The 19383-nt window shown below is 39.0% G+C and overlaps 1 protein-coding gene across 1 annotated transcript; it reads right to left on the bottom strand.

The window, feature by feature from the left end:
- Positions 1-76: 76 nt before the first annotated feature.
- On the bottom strand, positions 77-13364 carry camk1ga (calcium/calmodulin-dependent protein kinase IGa). The gene is made up of 12 exons (XM_067505357.1): positions 13265-13364; positions 11900-12011; positions 7599-7724; positions 7314-7388; positions 6908-7046; positions 5351-5474; positions 4947-5022; positions 4585-4697; positions 2188-2266; positions 1950-2037; positions 1179-1531; positions 77-885 (listed from the first exon to the last, which is right to left on the bottom strand). The coding sequence occupies exons 2-12, from the start codon at positions 11983-11985 to the stop codon at positions 822-824; spliced, it is 1323 nt and encodes a 440-aa protein (XP_067361458.1). The 5' UTR covers positions 11986-12011; positions 13265-13364; the 3' UTR covers positions 77-821.
- Between the last annotated feature and the right edge of the window lie 6019 nt (positions 13365-19383).

Below are 19383 nucleotides of genomic sequence, written 5' to 3'. Positions count from 1 at the left end.
TTTGTGTCTTCATTCTTTGTGGGAGAGGACAGCACGGTACTGCAGCGATTTATTCAAGACAAGAAGGTTCAGTGAGAATAGTTACTACATATTTATTGACAAAATAATACAAAAACATTTTATGTGTCACTACATTTTTAAATTCAGAATCATCCCACTTACATCAGCTTGTGGCACTTGGTGGGTTCAGCTGTTCAACAAGAGAGCAGCTTGTGCACATGAAAATACAGCAACACATGGCTGCGGTATTTTACTGACTCCACCTCACAATGAAGTTTAATCTCATAAACAAAGCTGGACCTTCAATCCATTCATGTTCTCCAGTATACATGCAAATGGCAAAACAGTAGTCAGAGTCATCTGAGTCTGTAAAAGCTTATCATCAGCTTTATGCAACTTATAAAAGCCATAACAATTCAAAATCATCGCAGTCAAATTGAATAAGAATTAGAGATGGAATTAGCTTTCACACTGAGTATCAACAAAAGCTATTCAAAAAATACTTACTAGTATTTCATAACATGTTGACAGTTTATGCAGTGGATAGATGGATAATAATGAAAAATTGAATGTTATAAACCTAACAGGCTTTTGTATGAGTTCTACAAAACGACTTCTATTTGTGTTTGTTGTGATATGCTGCATGTACAAACACATCCAACATAACAAGGGTTTTACAGTGTAGAGAGAGCATCTGTCTATTGGAATGTGTGAAAACCATAACAGATGTAAAAATTCGGAGCAGCAAATATGTCAGCACCTTCCTTCTGAGAAGGATGCAACAGCCATGTCAAGAGAGTCATCCCATGTTAGCCAGCCAATCACATGACAGAACACACTCCGGACTGGAGTGGCTGGTCCTTCCTCTGAGCCATAGCACCCACGCTGAAACACATCACATATTTAGGGATCATTACAAAAAGGTAGCACAAAGACTGAAAAAAATGATACAAAATAATACAACATTGTATTTACGATGGATTTAGAGAAAAGAAATGTGCATTTTATGAATATATTGGAATCCTATTTGGGAGTATTTATTAAGAGAAGCCACCACTTCACACCTAAAATTCTTCTGCCAAGCTTTTTTACTCATATATTACTATTTAATTATCAATATATAACATTTAAAGAACGTGCTTTCTGATAAATCTAAAATGCAAAACAGCGACTCTCACCTCTTGCATGGCCTGAAAGGAGCATCACTCTCTGAATGAAAATTACAGACTTCTCTTGACTCATCTATGGCAAGACTGTGACCAGGCTCACTGAGGCTAGCTCTCAGAGGTGGACAGAGTCCTCTGCCCGCCTCAGGGTTACTGCAGGATAGATGATTGGCAGCGTGAACAGGATTCCCATTGGGGTCGAGGACGTCAGCCTCATCGTGATGGGGTCCCTGCACCTCCAGTTCAGTATGGGGGGAGGACTGAACTATGATATCAGGCATGGGGAGGGATACAGTGGAGGGCTCACTGTGGGACACCTGCAGTTTCTGCATGTGATGGATTGCTGAGGCTGCGTTGAAGGCTTGCTGTTAGAAATACACACACAACAAGAGTGTTTTATCAGAAATTAATTGAGCACTACAGGGATTCTCTTGGAAAGGTCTTTTGCTCTAAGGGGACTGATAAATGGGATATGCTCATTTTTACACATCTCTATATGCTTTGCTGGTTTTTACTAGTTCTTATAATTTGCCAACACTACCACTAACACTACTACTACTACTACTACTACTACTAATAATAATAATAATACAATACTTTGTAATTTTAACTGCTGATCTCATTATCTCAAGTGTCATGTTTTATAGAAAATCTAATGAATTTATCTTTAAGCAAATATATAGTAGTTATTGAAACACTTATTTCAGTAGTTTTGTTGCTTTTACCCAAATGTCTATTGCATTCTGGGGCTTTGTAAATATTTCATAAGCCAGCCGTGCTTACCTTCCATTTGGATTTGGCAAAATTTCTCTCCATTTGTTCATAGACAGAGTGATAAATGTCCAGGTTTTTAGCTGTGTCTCCACTGATCCTGCAATAAAGTCAGCTTTAGAAACCTTGTGTATGTGTGTAGATCCCTTTGCTATACTGTATGAACAATATTTATTTTGATATCATTACTGTGGGGACTTTTCCACTTGTCAATAACATTATGTGTCCTCGCAACTGTAGAAAGACTAACCAGGGGTGCCTGAGTGCCTGTTCAGCAGTGAAGCGTTTCATAGGGCTTTTTTCCATCAGATTCCTGATGAAGTCTTTGGCTGTTGAGAAAAAGACATTATCTTGTGATTAGAAATCAGTACTCTGAACCTGACTGCAGTAATTGGGTACAGGGGCTGCAGGATGCACAAATTATACATAAAATCTACCAACGTAAAAAGTGCGATGTGTGTTTGAGTTCATTACTGCAATGTGAATATTGTGATTTTTCTGTTCTGACCTAAAAGAATGAACAACTTTACTTTAAACTACATTTTTAGTGGGCAACACTACTTTTAACCACACTTTAATGTCAGCTTTATTAGTGGATTTCTTTAGCTAATTGTAGTAGTAGGTAGTAGTAGTCTTTTCTGATTTTGGTATCATTTTAAAGGCTTAATAATAGCAGAGTAATAGCAGCATAATATTTTTTAAATAACTATAATATAGAGGAAATATCTTAATAATAACGTAACGGAGGTAACATTTTAACACAAGGTAATAGAAGGGTAATGTTTCTGTAATAGTGTAACAGGGTTATGTTGCTTAAATAAAAAATCATAAAATATATAAACGTAATTATTAAAGAAGTAACAAGGTAATAGCTTGATACTTTATAAGCACTGGGTATAATGTTGTCTATTCTTGTGTCTTGTTTTGTCGATTGTTGGTTGTTATTGGGATTGTGTTGCTCGATGTGACCTGCAGGGGGGGCTGCAGATGAAATAAAGTTTAAGCTGTTTCTGCTGTCCAATGGAAGCCATTTTGTTTAATTTTGAACATGGTCCCTTTTAAACTAATGTAAATAAATACATAAATAAATAAATATATATCTCCTCTTGTACGCCATGTTTTTTTTGTTTGTTTTTTTAAACAGTGATGCCTTCTTATGTTTAGTTTAGCCTTTGCATCCCTTCCTTTAATGCATGCTAATAGCTTTGAAGGCTTAATGAGAGCAAGGAGACAGGTGTTCACAGACAGGTCCATGCTTGTGGTGAAAAAGGAAACAAGCTGGTTAATGTGGTGCGCAGTGCTCACTGCCACAAATAAACGGATGTATGGGAACAGTCCACAGCAAGACACAAACAGCAGTCAGCACCAGGAGGTGCCTCAGTGGATTTCAAATTGTGTTCCGTAATTGTGTGTGTGCGTGCGTGTGTGTGTTTGTTAAATCACAATGACAATCAATCAATGAATCAATCAATATCCTGATGTCAGCTATCTGGAAAATTGATTCCTTATGTTAATAGTTTTGAACCTTTTTATAGACATAACAATCTGTAGGAACAAGTAAGACATACAGACATAGATGCTACTGTCACAGGTGGATTAGTGGATGTTAAAATCAAGTTGCTTGCTATGTCCAGTGTTTCTGAGTAAGTGGGATAGTTAATGTGTTTGTCTCGCAGGCACGTGACAGTGGCTGGCTGCACTATACTAATCCAGCAACTTTACAACTGGAAAAAAGTGAAAGCATGTCCTTCTAACTTTTTGCATCAGCATTGTAACATCTCCTCTTCTCTTATTATCACTTTTCTAATTCAGCAAAATATTTATCAACATTTAAATGCATTTCAGGGTTGGCATAAAACAGGTGGATAACAGCATATTTGTTTTTGTCCTGTTTGGATATAGAAGGACAGTTGACATATCTTGTATTGCTACCTATCTTAATTCCTCAGGCAGGTGAGAACTGTCCTTGCCCATTTGGCATCCAGAGTACTTACAGTGTTTTATCTGACATAATCCAAACAGGTCAAATTACTATAGCTGGAGCCTCAGGAGATGAATGTCAGAACAAATCCTTATCTATTCGTCATCATCACCAAGGTGATGGTGCACTTGTTATTTACATGCTACTGTTTTACCCGCGTTATGTAAAGGTTAAAGGTTAAACGTGCAGCCTGAAAAGAAGACCTGCAGACACTTCTCAGGACTTTTTATGCTAACCCCAAACATATTTTTAAAAAATCTTCCTAAAAGTACACAATTCAACATTAGTTGAAGATAAGTGGTTCTGTAAATGGCAGAAGCACATGCAATATTTATATTTCTTAGTATTAAATAAGGAAAAGTGGGGTTAGTGCAATTATAATGCCACAATTTAGTTCCATTTTTATTAGACTACAATCTATTTGAAAATTGCACGTGCCCACCATGTTTCCCCTCATCCACCTATTCTATCTCATTTGAAGCTGACTTATAAAAAGGTTGTGTTAATTCACGTTATGAATGAATTCCTAATTAATATTATGTTTTATTCTGACTCAGGTCCAAGTCATACTCATTTGGATTAACACAGTGGCAAAGAACATTGAATGTAGTTGCAAAAGAGAAAATAACAAGGACTTATGAAGAGTCTTTACTGCCATTTTCTCACCTGACTCAGAGATGTCATCCCAGTAAGGGGAATGAAAAGCGTACTCAGCTCTCATGATCTTTGAAAACAGACGAGTCTCATTCTCTTCAAAGAAAGGAGGGTATCCACAGAGCCTGCAGCACAAAGATTAAACTCATCTCATACCTTTATATCTACCTTCTGTTAAACCAGTAATATTTGAATGATGTAAGCAGGGGTGCTGCAGATTTTGTTCTTGCTTACGGCATCTAAGGGTTCTACGTAAGCTATAGGACAGAGTTCAAGGATCCGGTGGGAGTTGTCTCTTTACAAACAGTAGCTATGTGTTTCTGACATTTGGGTTTTTGTATGGTACTGACTGACAAAATGCAAAATGTACATACAAGATGTAAGTGATAACGCCTATGGACCAGCAGTCCACTGCTTTGCTGTAGGGTTTCTGGGCCAAAACTTCAGGGGCTGTAGAATGACACACAACAGTTAGAGCAAGAAGAAACACCGTCAAAAATGTATTACTCTAATATTGTTGTTTCTATATAATCATTAATGTGATGAAAGATGATGATCGAGTTAAAATGCCATACACACTTGTTGTTACAAACAAGTGTACATGGCTCTAAAAATGTAAAACTATGATTACAGATTAAATGATTACATGATTAACGTCATGTCTGAAACCTCCAGATTTGAGCTTGAACCAGTTATATCTGCATACTGTTGACATTATTTGACGATATTTTACAAAGTGGGTTTTGTCATTATGCGTATATCCTCCCCCATAACTCACCAACATATCCTGGTGTCCCACAAGCTGTGGACATCACACCATGTTCCAGTGTCTTAGACAGACCAAAGTCACTGACCATGATCTTAGCATTCTCATCTGGGCTATAGTACAGCAGGTTCTCAGGCTACTCCAACAAACAGAGAACAAGAGAGACAGAGAAAACGTTGGACAGTAACAAAAGAAGAATGAGGGAAAATATGTGTGTGGAAATAAATGAGGATTTTGTATCCAGCGTCTACCACATACTGACTATACTATACAGCTGCCAATGTATATTTGGCCTTGTGGATTGATGCCAGAGCATTAAGCTGGGATGCAGGATCTGCGGGACCGAAACGCAGCCCGTGCACCAGGTTTGTCCCTGAGCAAGACACTTTCTGCTAGCTCCCCAAGCACCCCCCCCATTGCTGCCCAGTGTTCCCCCCAGGGAAATGGTTTAGATGCAATGTTTAATTCATTGTAAGATGTATGTGCATCATGTATGTGTGCTCCATATTATTAAGAAAGCTTATATTGTATTTTTTAATCTGGACAAAAGAATGTCAACATCAACTGCAAGACTATTTCCCTTCACTCTGCTGAGCCTGTAGACTACTTGTATGCTGCTTAAAATGTTAAACAGCAGCTCAGATAAGCTTTTAGTAATGTTACTTTCAGGATATTAATCGATGACAGGAAAATTAAATTTACTGTTGGTGTACGGCTGCTCTCTGTCCAATGGTGATGTTACAGGCTAAACTGTTGTCTGTGTATGAGGTGAGAGGTAGGACCCCTGTAACACCTAAGGTCTGAGTGGACAGAGTGTATTTGTAGTTCCACAACTCTAAACGGTGAAACCTTTTCTCTAGTAAAACCACCAGCTGGCTTTGCATCGGCTTCAAAATCTCCCAGTTAAAATGTTCATATCCTGTCCATAAATCAACAAATATAACGGTAGTTCTGAACCAGTACCTAGTATTTGGAGCATCCATTTACAGGCTGTACTGCTTTTACTGAGATCCAGACCCATTTTACCAGCTCTACAAGCTTTTACACCTGGATTTGCAAATGCTGCCAAGTGGGTTTCTACCAAAGAACTGCATTAAAGGTGTAAATTCTTTTGTGACAGATTTCTTTTCACATCTCTATTTAAATGATAAATGGTAAATGTTCTGCACTTATATAGCACTTTTCTAACCGTTGGAACTCAAAGTGCTTTACACTGCTTCTTATTCACCCACACACACTCACAATCACACACACACACACTCATACACCGATGGGGGAGCTGCTGTACAGCTGGCAAACGTTTACCAACTAAGTTGGGGTTCAGTGTCTTGCTCAAGGACAAGGACAAGGACCGACATGTGACCGGAGGAACCTTGGATCAAACCAACAACTGCAGTATTGGTGGGTGACCGCTCTACCTTCCTGAGCCAAAACCTTTTTTATTATGTGTAAAAGTGTGTTCTGGTCACTTTTGCAACTTCCCTGTTTTCTTTTCTTTCACTATAAAAAACCTTACAGTGTGTTGTAAGTGTGTTGTTGTCATTCCAAATGAACGAGAACGTGCATTACCTTAAGGTCTCTGTGTACGATGCTGTTTTCATGCAGGTAGCTGACGGCATGTAGCACCTGTTTAATCACTGTGCTGGCATCCTTTTCAGTGTAAACCCCCTTTTCTAAAATGCGGTCAAGTAGCTCCCCACCTGACACCCTGCACACACATACACAAATAAAATGATCAGTGTTTCTGTCATTCTAGGGACTCGTTATCTTCTAATTTGGATTCTGTACTAGACTTACAACATACACCAGATATGTCAGATTAATTTTTCTGGAAATGTGTAAAATTATTCACAACATTTACAGTAACTCTTTAGACAGAATGATGCAGCAATTAAAATAAAAGGTAAAACTGTATGTTAATTAGTTTATTACAGGAATAATTAGCAATGTCTGTGCGTAAAAACAGTCTACTTACAGTTGCATGACCAGATAATAATGTGTTTTAGTCTCATAGAAATCCTCCAGTCCCACTACATTCTCATGTTTCACCCTGAAAAAGAAAGAGAACAGTAAATCACTGCTTTGCATTGTTGCATGTTAACTCACATTCAGAAAAGGTTCTTTAGAGACAAAGCTAAGAAGGCAATAAACATATAATTTAGCTCATTTAAACAGCATTTCAGCTTTGACATAGCACAACAATGCTGGATCATGATAGAATCAGCTGCATAAACGTGTATATAGTAAGTGTGTGTTTTACCTTCTCAGTACATTGATTTCATTTTCCAGGTTACTATGAGAGAGGTGCATTTTCTTCAGACACTTCAAAGCATACAGATTCCCTGTCTTCTTCTCTTTCACCATAAACACCTCTGAAAAAGACCCCCTGTACAAAAACAGTAAAGACAGAGAGACATACATTCAAGTGCATGTTAATAGAGGCCAACAGAAACTCTATTAAAACTCTTAATTACCCCAATTTTATTTGTCTGTAGTTAAAAGCACTAGGATTTTGTTTTTCTTTCATTTAAACAAATAGGAAAACATTGCTCCACTAAGAACTTTACATCATTTAAATCATAAGCTAAGATTTGGTGTGTTTATTATGAAGCAATGGAACTTGCTTACATTTATTAGCTACATAATAAAAACCTCTTACATAAAGTACAGAAATTAACATTAATGTTAGGCCTTTGAAACCATGGAATACAGATCATCTGTCAGACTGCATCTCATCAACAATGACTGAAAATCTAATCCTCTAGTTGTGCTGTTGGTCTCAGTGTGTTTCCTGCCCAGAATAAGAAAATCCCTGCTAATGTTACAATAAATGTTTCCGATAATCACTCAACAAAACCTGAATATTTTACCTGCTGTGGCTTGTTTGAACTGGCAGATTTTTTTTTTACACAGAAATGTCATCTGAGACATCCAAAAAAAAAAAAAGAGTAAATTAACAGAAAATAATATCTGCATTTCCTAGCTTTGTGACAGAAAACCACCTGAATTCTGGAAACTACTATCACCAAGATCAACAATTACATACCAATTATGCCGTGTTAGGAGCAAATCATTTTCCATGGCAGAATAGTGACCAAATTACAGGAAACTGCTTCACACAGTGGGGAGCTAGGAAGTAGTCGTGATAGAGCCTGTTTAGTGCCAAGTGCTGGTTTCTTAATTTGTCTCTTTGTGGTGTTTTATTGTAATATCATCCCTAATTGCTGTGTATGTTCATGTAACGTCTCCACGTGTGGTGCTACAGTAATTGCTCGTTACTGTAGTGCTTCTGCACTGCAACTCCAAAGCAGTTATGACAGTAATCATGGATACCGACAAAATCCATAAAACTCACTATTGGATTATATGATTTGTTTACTTTTGTTTTCTGTGCAAGTGTGATAACAACCATGACTTACAAGACTGAAACTATGACATTTTACTTGAAGAAAACATGTTAAAATTAGTTTGTGGTTTTAGTCTAAGCACAGAAATAAGAATCTCTTCAACCTATACCACACTGAGACGTAAAGGGTTCTGAACACTTTGACCTACTGAGATTTCAACTTTAACGTGATGTTGTGAAATGGACATAGTCATTTTTAAATTCTAATTTTCTGTAGGTGTTTGACTTAAACTTTGCACTTAGCTATTACATTTCTACAGTTCCCAGGATTTTTATGCTACTATTTCATGTTACATCTGCTCAAGACAAACAGGTAACTTTCAATTCTGCTTATTTTCTACTTTTTTCAGATTTGTTTAAATTTTTATAGTAAAGTTTCAGGTATTTTAAGATATGTCAGCTTTACTTCAGCTTTCGGCAAAAACAACTTTTTCAGCTCAAGCCAGGACACCTTGACATCAACATCATGTATTGCAGAGAGACCAAAACAGTCCTGGCTGAGTATCAACATGGCACTGCTTTCTGCAGACTCACAGTCACATCACAGCCAGAGTGTAATCCTCCATTGTGTAATCCTGTCAAGCATCTCCACTAGTGGTAATGCACCTCTGCCTCAAAGCCAGTAAGAAAGATTCATGTATACGTGTTATGATTGCACTATTACACACTGGACCTCTAGTTCTGACTGTGGTCTGACTTTAAATTCCAAAATCAAACTCTAAATAAGAGAAACCTAAACCCCCAAAATTTAAAATGCACTTCCTTCTTTTAATTTCCTCTTTTATTTATTATTATTATTATTATTATAACAATTTTATTTAGATTTGTGCAAAAATGTGGCCCCTTTCTGCAGCAAATGACTTTAACTAAACATTCCATACAAGTTTTATAACCCTGCACATTAGCTTGGAGGTTTCTCAGGGATGTCGGCATCCTGTAAGAACTGCCTGCAGTTGGGGGTGAGGACTTTGACTCTGCAATTCCAGAACATTACATTTCTTCAGCTGTAACCATTCTTTGGTAGAACTACTCATTGTCTTAATGCATGATCTACTTTCTGTTGAGTTTCAGCTCCCAGATAGATACCGCAACATCTTCCCAAGGAATTAGCTTGTAATACTTTGAATTCCTAGTTGAATGGTCAGCATTTAGATATACAGCACTTCTCCGTCTTGTCAGTACCAAAAGCATTGCTTCAAGTTCACGCTGCTTCTCACATTGATGAGAGAGCACCGATGCAGCTAACCTGATCCACTGGGAGCAACTAACCTGGGTTTTAATGTCTTGCTAACATAAGACAGTAGGAGCCTACTCTACAGTCTGAGACAGAATTTGCCCCAATAGCTCCATTAATGATGGCAAGCTTTCCTTGTCATGAGGCAGGAAAGCAGGCCCGAATCATGATACATGATCATGATCTGTCCGCAGGCCATATGGTCTCGATCAAACTGTCAATGAGCAGCATTGGTCATTTTGAAGAGTAGTGGCTTGCTCTTGTAACTCTGCTACGCACACCATTCTTGTTCAGTGTTGACCTGACTCGTGAACGTTGATATTATCCACTGCAAGAGAGACTTTTAGTTCTCACCATTTACCTTGTGGTTCTTTGTGACTTCCCAAACTATATCACACCTTGCTGTTGGTGTGATCTTTCTTGGTTGATTAATCCTAAGGAGGGAACCATTGGAGTTAAAAGTTATTCATTTGTGCATGAACTGTCTGACAATCCAGACTCTATTGGCTATTCAGTGGCAAATGTTTCACAGGAATTTTCTAATTTAAATTAAAATGCATTTTAGATAGATAATAAAATTAAAAATGTATTTAAAATCAGCTTATTTGCTATACTAAATAAAAACTAAATGCACATTTGCAAAGTCAAACTCTATTGGATTTACAGATTTGCAAAGTAACAGATGTGTTAACACGGACACATTTGTCTCATGCTTGCACACACCTGCACCTGCTTACACCACCTCCCTCCATATAGATTCTGTAAACTCACATACCAGTGTAGTCAGCTAGACACTTAATCCTATAATGAAGTGGTGCTAGGATGTTCCTGCACTACTCTCCTGACGTCAGTACTCAGGATCTTCAGACACATATACACACAGAAGCCAGTCACTCATTCATAGCCAGTCCAGGAAGGAGCACTTTAAGCAGCTTTAAGAGCACAGGGCAGCTCTGTGGAAGCAACACCTTCCATTAACTTTACAACCATGTGCTCCACTTAATTCTACTGTGCAGCTACAGTCCTGTACATCAACGAAGCCTACTCAGAACGCATTATACCACAAATTCAATTTAATTCAATTAAACTTTATGTATCTAGCGCCAATTCACAACAAAGTTATCTCAAGGCACTTCACACTAATATCACCATTAATATAGGATCCAGCTTAAGCACAAATGTGTGGTTACCATCATTATATGACTAATTCTACAGCCCAGATTAACAATGTAACATCCTCCAATGGCTGCTTCAGCTGTGAGTAGATTACACAGACAGTGTGAATAATATGCGTCAGGGAGGTGATGCCAATCCTGACCCTGGTCACTAGAAGGTTAGACAGCAGCCGGCTCTTTTACTCCTTCAGTGTAGTTACAAACATTTGAACTTGGGCATAATAATTGCTTATTATAAGCAGAGAGGTATTGGAGTCCTGATTCCATAACATTTCCATAAAATGCCTTTCAAATTTGACAAGAATGTATGTATTATGACATAGCAATCAGACAGACCACAACAAAGCAGTCAACATGATGGTTTGTGCTTAGCACCACTAATCTAATGGTTAAACTGAAAGAGTGCTTGCAATTTGAGGTAGACTCCACATATTTCCAGATGAACTCACCTGCCAAATAAGATACCTTGCTTTTGTTTTTTGGTTTTAACAGCTAACACTATTTTTATTATAAATGCTCATTATTGGTGAAATGAAAACATTTCTGCCCTTTGCTTCACCATGAAATGCAGGGAATTGATCTTCTCTGATTTATTTAGAATGGCAAACCTCTTTCAAAATGCTTGAGCAATGAATATCTGTGCACTGCTGCCAGTGCCGTTCTATGAGTCTGTGTAACAAATGTCCGTGTCAGCAGCAAGTTGTTTAGAATATCTCTACTAACTAATTAATATTTTGAGTACTTACGATCCCATTTTTCCCTTGAAGTCAAAGACATCCTTGATGTTACTGATGCTTTTCTTCCAACCACAGATGATCTCCTTCCGTCCCATCTTGGCTCTGACGTTGCCGTAGACTCCTAAAATACAAATGACACAAATTATTGACATTTCATATGATTTAAAAAGCAAAGTCACACTGTATCAATGGGTGTGTGGGCTGTTAGTGAAACAATAGCCAGTGCATAGAGAAATATTATGCTGATTTCTAGTAAGTTGTGATTTGCATTTATTGCTTAATATATCACTTTTGTTTTTTATTTGTTAAAAAAAATTAACAGTTGGATTCCAGTATTTTAATATTCCAACTTAAATTCAATTACATTTATAAATACTCTAAATTAACAAGTAAGAGTCTTTATTTCCCCATCATATATGTATTCCTGCCATGTGGAGAGTCAGTGCCCAGTGGGTCCAAAATATTGGTTACAGCCTCAACTACAGAGGTCACTGAATGCAATGAGGGGGACAAGTTCTTCCCTGACCCTATTTCACGACCATTTAAAATATCACATCACCTTCCTCTTTGTTCTGCTTATATAAACCACTGGCACATCCGTGAAGATGTTAGTTCTCACTGGGTAAAGCTCATTTGTAAAGCTCATTCTATCAGTTACACAAGACTCAAAAAAGGCAAAGGATTATAGAGGTAAATAGCAGTGGTTAGTTAAGCTTCTCAACCATCTCATTCACTGAACTCCTTACTTGGGAACAGATTAGGGACTGATTCCCTGACAAGACAAAAAAAATGGGTCGAGTTATAAGCCTGTTTTTAAAATATGAGTAGGACTGATATAATAAATTATGAAATTCACTTGTTTCTGACAGTACATTGTGATTACGTAGAATAATTTGATAAAATGCAAGAACATACTCTATTGTATGAAGTTAGTCTTACTTGCATTTTTAAGTGTAATATGAAGTTATCACAGAAAGTCTCAACTAATTTTCATACTCTGATTACACAATGAGGAATGAGCCCCGTGTTTCTACAGCTTTAACTGTTAAATTTAACTATGGCTTTCAGGCCATTTAACCAATTGTAAAGATAAACTGAGACATAAAATAAAGAAAATTAGAAACAACGTTTCAATAATGAAAAATGTACAAATGTAGCTGATCTGTTTTGTCCCTTAGTGGTTCCAAAAACCAAATCATACAGTACCGATGCACTGACCCGGTTTCTGTCCGAATACGTTTGATTTTTCTGATGGTTCAAATTTAAACGCAAAAAACACTATAGTAGCAAAAGCCATCTTTCTGAAGAAAGGCCGCTTTGTTATATTCATACAGCTTAATCAGAACAAAAACGTGTAATAACAGTGGTTGTTACCTGAGGAGCGGAGCAGAGCTGCTGTATCTGAGGTATCGTTGAACGAACCCGAGCGTTTCAGATACACTGCCTGGCTTCACGCGCAGGGGGCGGGGCCTCGTCCATTGCTGCACAGCTGACAACATGTAGCATTCAAAGACACTTTGAAGCTTCTTCTTGCGTCTAGGTTTAAGTTGTTCCCCTTTGAAAAGCAGAAGCATAACACACACTGTTTTGTAAATTTTGCTCTACATTTAGAAATATTTTGAACAGAGGAGAGAAATTGAATTATAGGTTCGCAATGTTTAAATCTTTTTATTTATCTTTTTTTTTGTTTGTTTTTCATTGCTTCTGTTCATAGTGGCCAGGAAGTCTTACTTTCCTAAAGCTTTCAATGAAACGACGGGGAACAGTTCTGTGCAAACTTGTATTCTCTTCATTTTTCCTTGCACAGTTGAGTTGCAATGGAAACATTGTAACAAACATGCATTTTTGTGCGAAAACGGCTGCATCTTTGGATGATATCCAATGAATGTCCATGATTCGGAAAGATTTATAACTTTTGCAAAAGAGAGATGTGGAGCAGTACATGGAAACGTGTACACAAGTCATACTGCCTGAGGTTTTATGAACAGCGTGACGCAAGTGGTGGCTGTTCAGCTCCAAGCAAGTGAGCCCCGGCTGTGCCCTGCGCCCATCTCAACAATAGTAACTGAAAATAATGACATGACAACATCAGTAGCAGAAATCCCTAAAATTACCTTAAGGGAAGCCCAAACAGAGGACCCTGGGGTTGGCGAGGTGCTCAAATATATCCTGTCAGAACAGTGGACAAAGAGTAGAAAACATCTCCACAATAACAAGAAAATAGCTGCACTGGTGAGGCAAAAACCAAGATAATACATGGACAGTGATGGGCTGCTATGTCGGAAAACTGCCACTCGAACACAGCTAGTCCTGCCAAAAAAAATACCACCAGCTTGTGTTCAAAGAACTCCATGAGGAGATGGGTCACCTTGGAGTAGAAAGGGTGTTGACCCTCATCAGGGACCACTTCTTTTGGCCTCATATGCGAGAATATAGTGAAGTTAAAGGGTCCCAAACCACACCACATCACCCACAAGGGAATGTCCAGGTGGAGAGATTCAACAGGACACTGCTGGCAATGCTCAGGAACCTACCAGAGGCTGCTAAGACAGATTGGAAGGCATCTCTGACAAAAATGGTCCACGCTTACAATTGCACACGCAGTGAGGTCACAGGGTATGCACCTTATTTCCTCTTGTGTGGTCGTAACCCCCAGCTCCCTATTGATATCATGTTTGGGCTTGCTGCAAAAGATCAAAGCTCTTCTCACACAGACTATCACAGAGGAAACACCAGGATGGCTTAGTATCTGAGCTTAAGCCTGAAAATGGGAAGGGATGCACTAGGGTCATTCACCGGAACCTTCTGCTACTATGTGACTTTCTCCCAGTTGAAATAGTGAAACGAGAAAAGAGAGAGTGAAAGTCAACAGGCAGAGACAGAGGGAGAGGGAAAAGAGCTCCGATGACGTGGAGGACTGGAGAGCCATCATCAGACCACAACCAAGGATTGATGAATAGGTCAAAGGTTATTTGAGGGCAGAAGTACCTGAGTTCTATCCACACACCACAGTAGAAGCAAGAAAGGATTTGACTGCCGAGGACAGGAGGGAACAACCACTAGAGGAGGAGGGAAATAGAACACCGAAAGAGAACACTGAGACGCTGAACGTGGAGTGTGAACGCCAGTCCTCTGGATGTGCACCCAGTAGCCAAGAAGATACTGACCTATCGTCGGTCAGACAGAAAAAGTAAAAGTAAAAAGTTCTTTGAGAAGGAAAAAAGCAAAAGTTATTCTGAGTTATCATAGGTTGGCATTAACAAGAATTATGTGTCATATGCTGGGCTGGGAGCAGCATTGCATTTGCAGGAATTCATTTATGAATTCTGACTCCTACGGGGAGTAACCTTATGCTATGCATAACAAGTGTACTGATCATTTTATTACATGAACTGGTGATTGCATAATGTCGGGCACCATTATATTTTGGAGGGGAGAGTGTGAAGGCAGTGACTTAAAACAGGCAAGTGTTGTTTATTTAACCCCATTGTAACTTAAGTTCATATTCTACACTGTTCCTTTGGCACATTTGATTTAGTAGTTTATCTTATTTTAACATATCTGCACTTCAGTCTTCTGCACACAGACAACATAATGAGCTTTGATTAAGTGTTGTTACCGATGTTCGCCACAAGAGGGAACTATGCTTACAACAGTGTACTGCTTTGGCTGTAATTTTGCAGGTAAGCTGACATGGTATGAAATACTGGATTCATGTGTCATATAAAGCAGAGGGTTATGAGTGAAGTGGGGAAGTTGGCTGTTTGCTCTCATTCAGTGTGTGCTGGCACGAGTTAAATCTTAGCGATGACAATGCAGCAGTTAAGCTAACTCGGCCATTAGTAATAGGACCCTGTGGCGGTACATTTGATTGAGATATGTCTAAATTGCCTTGCATGTAACTAAAGATGTCAGGTGTAAGGACTTATTTTGCAGTAGTGCCATTAGTAGTGCCAGAAGTCCTGTAATCACACTTCCACTTAAATCAGCAATCATAGTATCGTTATTGATTAATTTTCTTTATGGCCAACTGTGGATGACCATTTTCACTTCGGGAGAATTAAATAAATATAATGAGAAGATAGAACAAACAAAAAAATACAAAAAGTATTGTTTCCTACTAAGTGCCTAATTTGCTGGACCAGAAATTAATACTATTTCAATGAGAGATATGGATGTAAATAACAAATGGAATTAAGTAACAAAATATATTTAAGTTTTGGAATTTAGGCTTTAAGCATATGAAGCATTTTCATTAAATGTTCACCCAAATAAAGAAGTAAGGGCACCTACTGAAGTCTGGTGCCGCTGGTGACAGTGGAGCAGAGGCAGAGAGTTGTTGGAGTAAAAATGAAAATACACAAATTCAGTACTCAAATACTTGCCCGAGTAAGTCCTACCACTTTGAATGTTTTATTTGAAGAACAACACTTAACTTGAAGAACAAAAAAAGAAGTACAAAACAAGAAGTACTTAACAGTACTCAAAAACGTGTATGTTGTTTCAGCAAAATTCAATTTGATGCTGCTGAAGTGAAAACTATGGCAATAATAATTTCTAAGAAAACTGTGCATTTTATACAAAAAAGTATCAATTTAAGATTTCTAATGCAAAGTGTGTTTGCTCTTTGTGCTGTCAGGAAGAGCCACCACAGTTAATTTATGTATTCTTTTCTGTTGCTATTTTTGCACTCTTTTGTATTTCTGTATTTTTTAGACTAGCTACTTTAGTTTTGAGACATTTTGTACTAGAAGTCAATGCTCAACTGCCAAGTTTTTACACTGAACCAAGTACAAAGTAATGGTGATACAGCCTGAAGCAGGCTGGAGCTCTTTGGTGCTTTTCCGTTTTATTTTTATTGAACTCAAATTTTTGCTCTTCAAAATTTTAAAAAAGACATTGGTGTCCACCAGGCCAAACAATTTGGTACCAGGAGTGGGGTTCTGCAAAATAGGTGGCACAGAAATAGTTTGTAGACAACTTTAGTTTCCATTAAATAGATTAGAATGCTAGAGTGCATAAAATAATTTTGGTGGCGGGGATCCACGGTGCCTGGTATTGGGGTGGATCCACAATGGTGAGGCTTTCCGTGAGGTGCAGCGTAGGGTCTTTGGCTAGGCAGCTGGAGATAAGACGGTGACCACTTGGAGAATGATCTTCTGAGGAGGAGTGGAGGACATTGAGGCAGACAGTGGGACAAGCGTCCGAGAGACCTTTTGTATCCTGATCCTGGTTAAGTTACACCCAGACACTTCAAAAGTTTGGACAGAGACAGTGATAATGAGCAGACAGAGATGGACCCTGCTGTTGAGCTTAAAGCCAAGTTATTTGAACTGAGTAACAAACACGATCAGGCCATGGCTAAAATAATAGCTCTAAGTAGCAGCACTAACAGGTCATATGTGTATTTACCCAGACAAAACCAAATCCAGCCTTTTATTGGCAGTGCTACTGTTGATGGTCATTCTGTTTATGAGTTTCTTCATGAAGTACAGAGAGCTATCAGGTCTAGGGGCCTGGGTGAAAGTGACCAGGTTGACTTAATTCTTTCTCTCCTCCGGGGTTCTGCACTTGAAGAGCTTAGATTGTGTACGGATGACAAGTTAGGAGAACCTGATGAAATTTTCAGTTTTCTCAGAGAAGCTTATGGAGAAAAGCATAGTGTAGCCCAACTCTTACAGACTTTCCATTGTCATCACCAGCTAGAGGGTGAGTACAGGAAGGTCGGTGTACAGGTAGTGCACAAGATTTTGGGCGACTGTGGTGCAGGAAGGTAGAGCGGTTGTACCAATCTTACAGTTGTTGGTTCAGTCCCCGGCTCCTCCGGTCACATGTCAAAGTGTCCTTAAGTGAGATATTGAACCCCAACTTAGTTGCTCCCGGTGAGTGTTGGCCAGCTGCATAGCAGCTCCCCCATCGGTGTATGAGTGTGTGTGAGTGTGAATGGGTGAATAAGAAGCAGTGTAAAGCGCTTTGAGTGTCAATAGGTAGAAAAGTGCTATATAAGTGCAGACCATTTACTATCAAGAATAATCTACACTACATTAAATCCTTAAGGCAAGGCTATTGGAGAGTTAGTCAATGTGGTGAGACAGAGTGTAACTTTCCTAGATAAGCCAAACAAAGGTGGAAAGCTTGGACTAAGGTTTGAGTTTACAGAGGATGGGAAACCTGTTTGCTTTAAATGCAATGGGGTAGGACACATTGGAAAAGAGTGCAAGATGCGAGAGAAAACAGTGTTAAAGGTCAAAGTGGACAAATGCCATTTCCTCGAATCCACCGTGTGCTTCCTTGGTCACCAGATCTTGACTGAGGGTATGTGCACAGACCCAGATAAAGCAGCAGCAGTGAAACAAAAGGCGAGTACCCACTACAGTTAAATAATTTAGATAATTCTTGGGATTTTGCAGCTATTAAAGGAGCTTTATGTGGGCGTTTATGCAGTCCTCTACCTCTCAGGGAGGCAAAAAACGTGTCATCGCATATGTCAGTAGGACGTTAAGTAACGCTGAGAAAAATGACAGGAATTACAGCAGCATAAAGCTGGAGCTCCTTGCCCTCAAGTGGGCTGTGTCAGAAAAACTCCAAGGGTACTGGTTGGGTTCTAGGTTCACTGTAATAACAAACAACAACCCCTTGTTTCACCTGAATTCAGCAAAACTAGGGGCAATAGAACAATGCTGGGTTGCCCAGGTAGCCCCATTCAACTTTGAGGTGCAGTTTCACCCTGGGCAATGTAACACTGCTGCCGACACCCTCTCTAGGCAGCCATTAGCAGGGGAGCCTCCACTGGACGGATATGAAGACGGCTGAGAAAGGGGACAGCTCAGTGCAGGTGTAAAGTGTTGTCAAGTTAGGCAGGTTCGTGCTGATGCAGTTAGGCAGGGTAATAAGGTGACTGACTCTCAAGGTAACACCCTATTCTAAAGATGAGTTGAGACAGTTGTAGAATACTGGTCCCACACTAAAGTCTTTCAGGCACTTTTGGAATCCGAAGAAAAAGCCCACACACCACCAGAGAAAACATTTGACCAAACCTGTTATCTCTCTCCTCAGACAATGGCCCAAAGTAAAAGAGGTTGACAGATTACTATATCATATCATTGACAATGTGCATGTAGATGAATGTCAACGGCTTATTCTACCAGCATGTCTAAACTCTCTACACTTAAGAGTGTGCATGATCTCCTGTGGCATCAAGGTATTGAGCGTTCACAGAACCTATTGAGACAGAGATGTTTTCGGGGTTGGATGCATGGAGATGGAAAACAGTGGGTTAAGCAGTGCCAGATATTTTTGCTCTGGCACTGATGCCAAAACCAAAACTACTTGCCCTATGACACCCTTTCTAGCTACAAGGCCTCCTGAAGTTGTTGCGGTAGATTTTAGTGTGTTGGAGCCTTCCTCTGATGTACGAGAACATGTTTTAGTGGTAACAGGTGTTTATAACAAGTTCACACAGGCATTTCCTACATATGACCAGAAAGCAGATA

This window comes from Channa argus, chromosome 5, assembly GCF_033026475.1.
Source record: "Channa argus isolate prfri chromosome 5, Channa argus male v1.0, whole genome shotgun sequence".
In the NCBI taxonomy this organism is placed as follows: domain Eukaryota; kingdom Metazoa; phylum Chordata; class Actinopteri; order Anabantiformes; family Channidae; genus Channa; species Channa argus.
The sequence above is the reverse complement of the archived record's forward strand: the minus strand, read 5'-3'. Positions and strand labels throughout refer to the sequence as shown.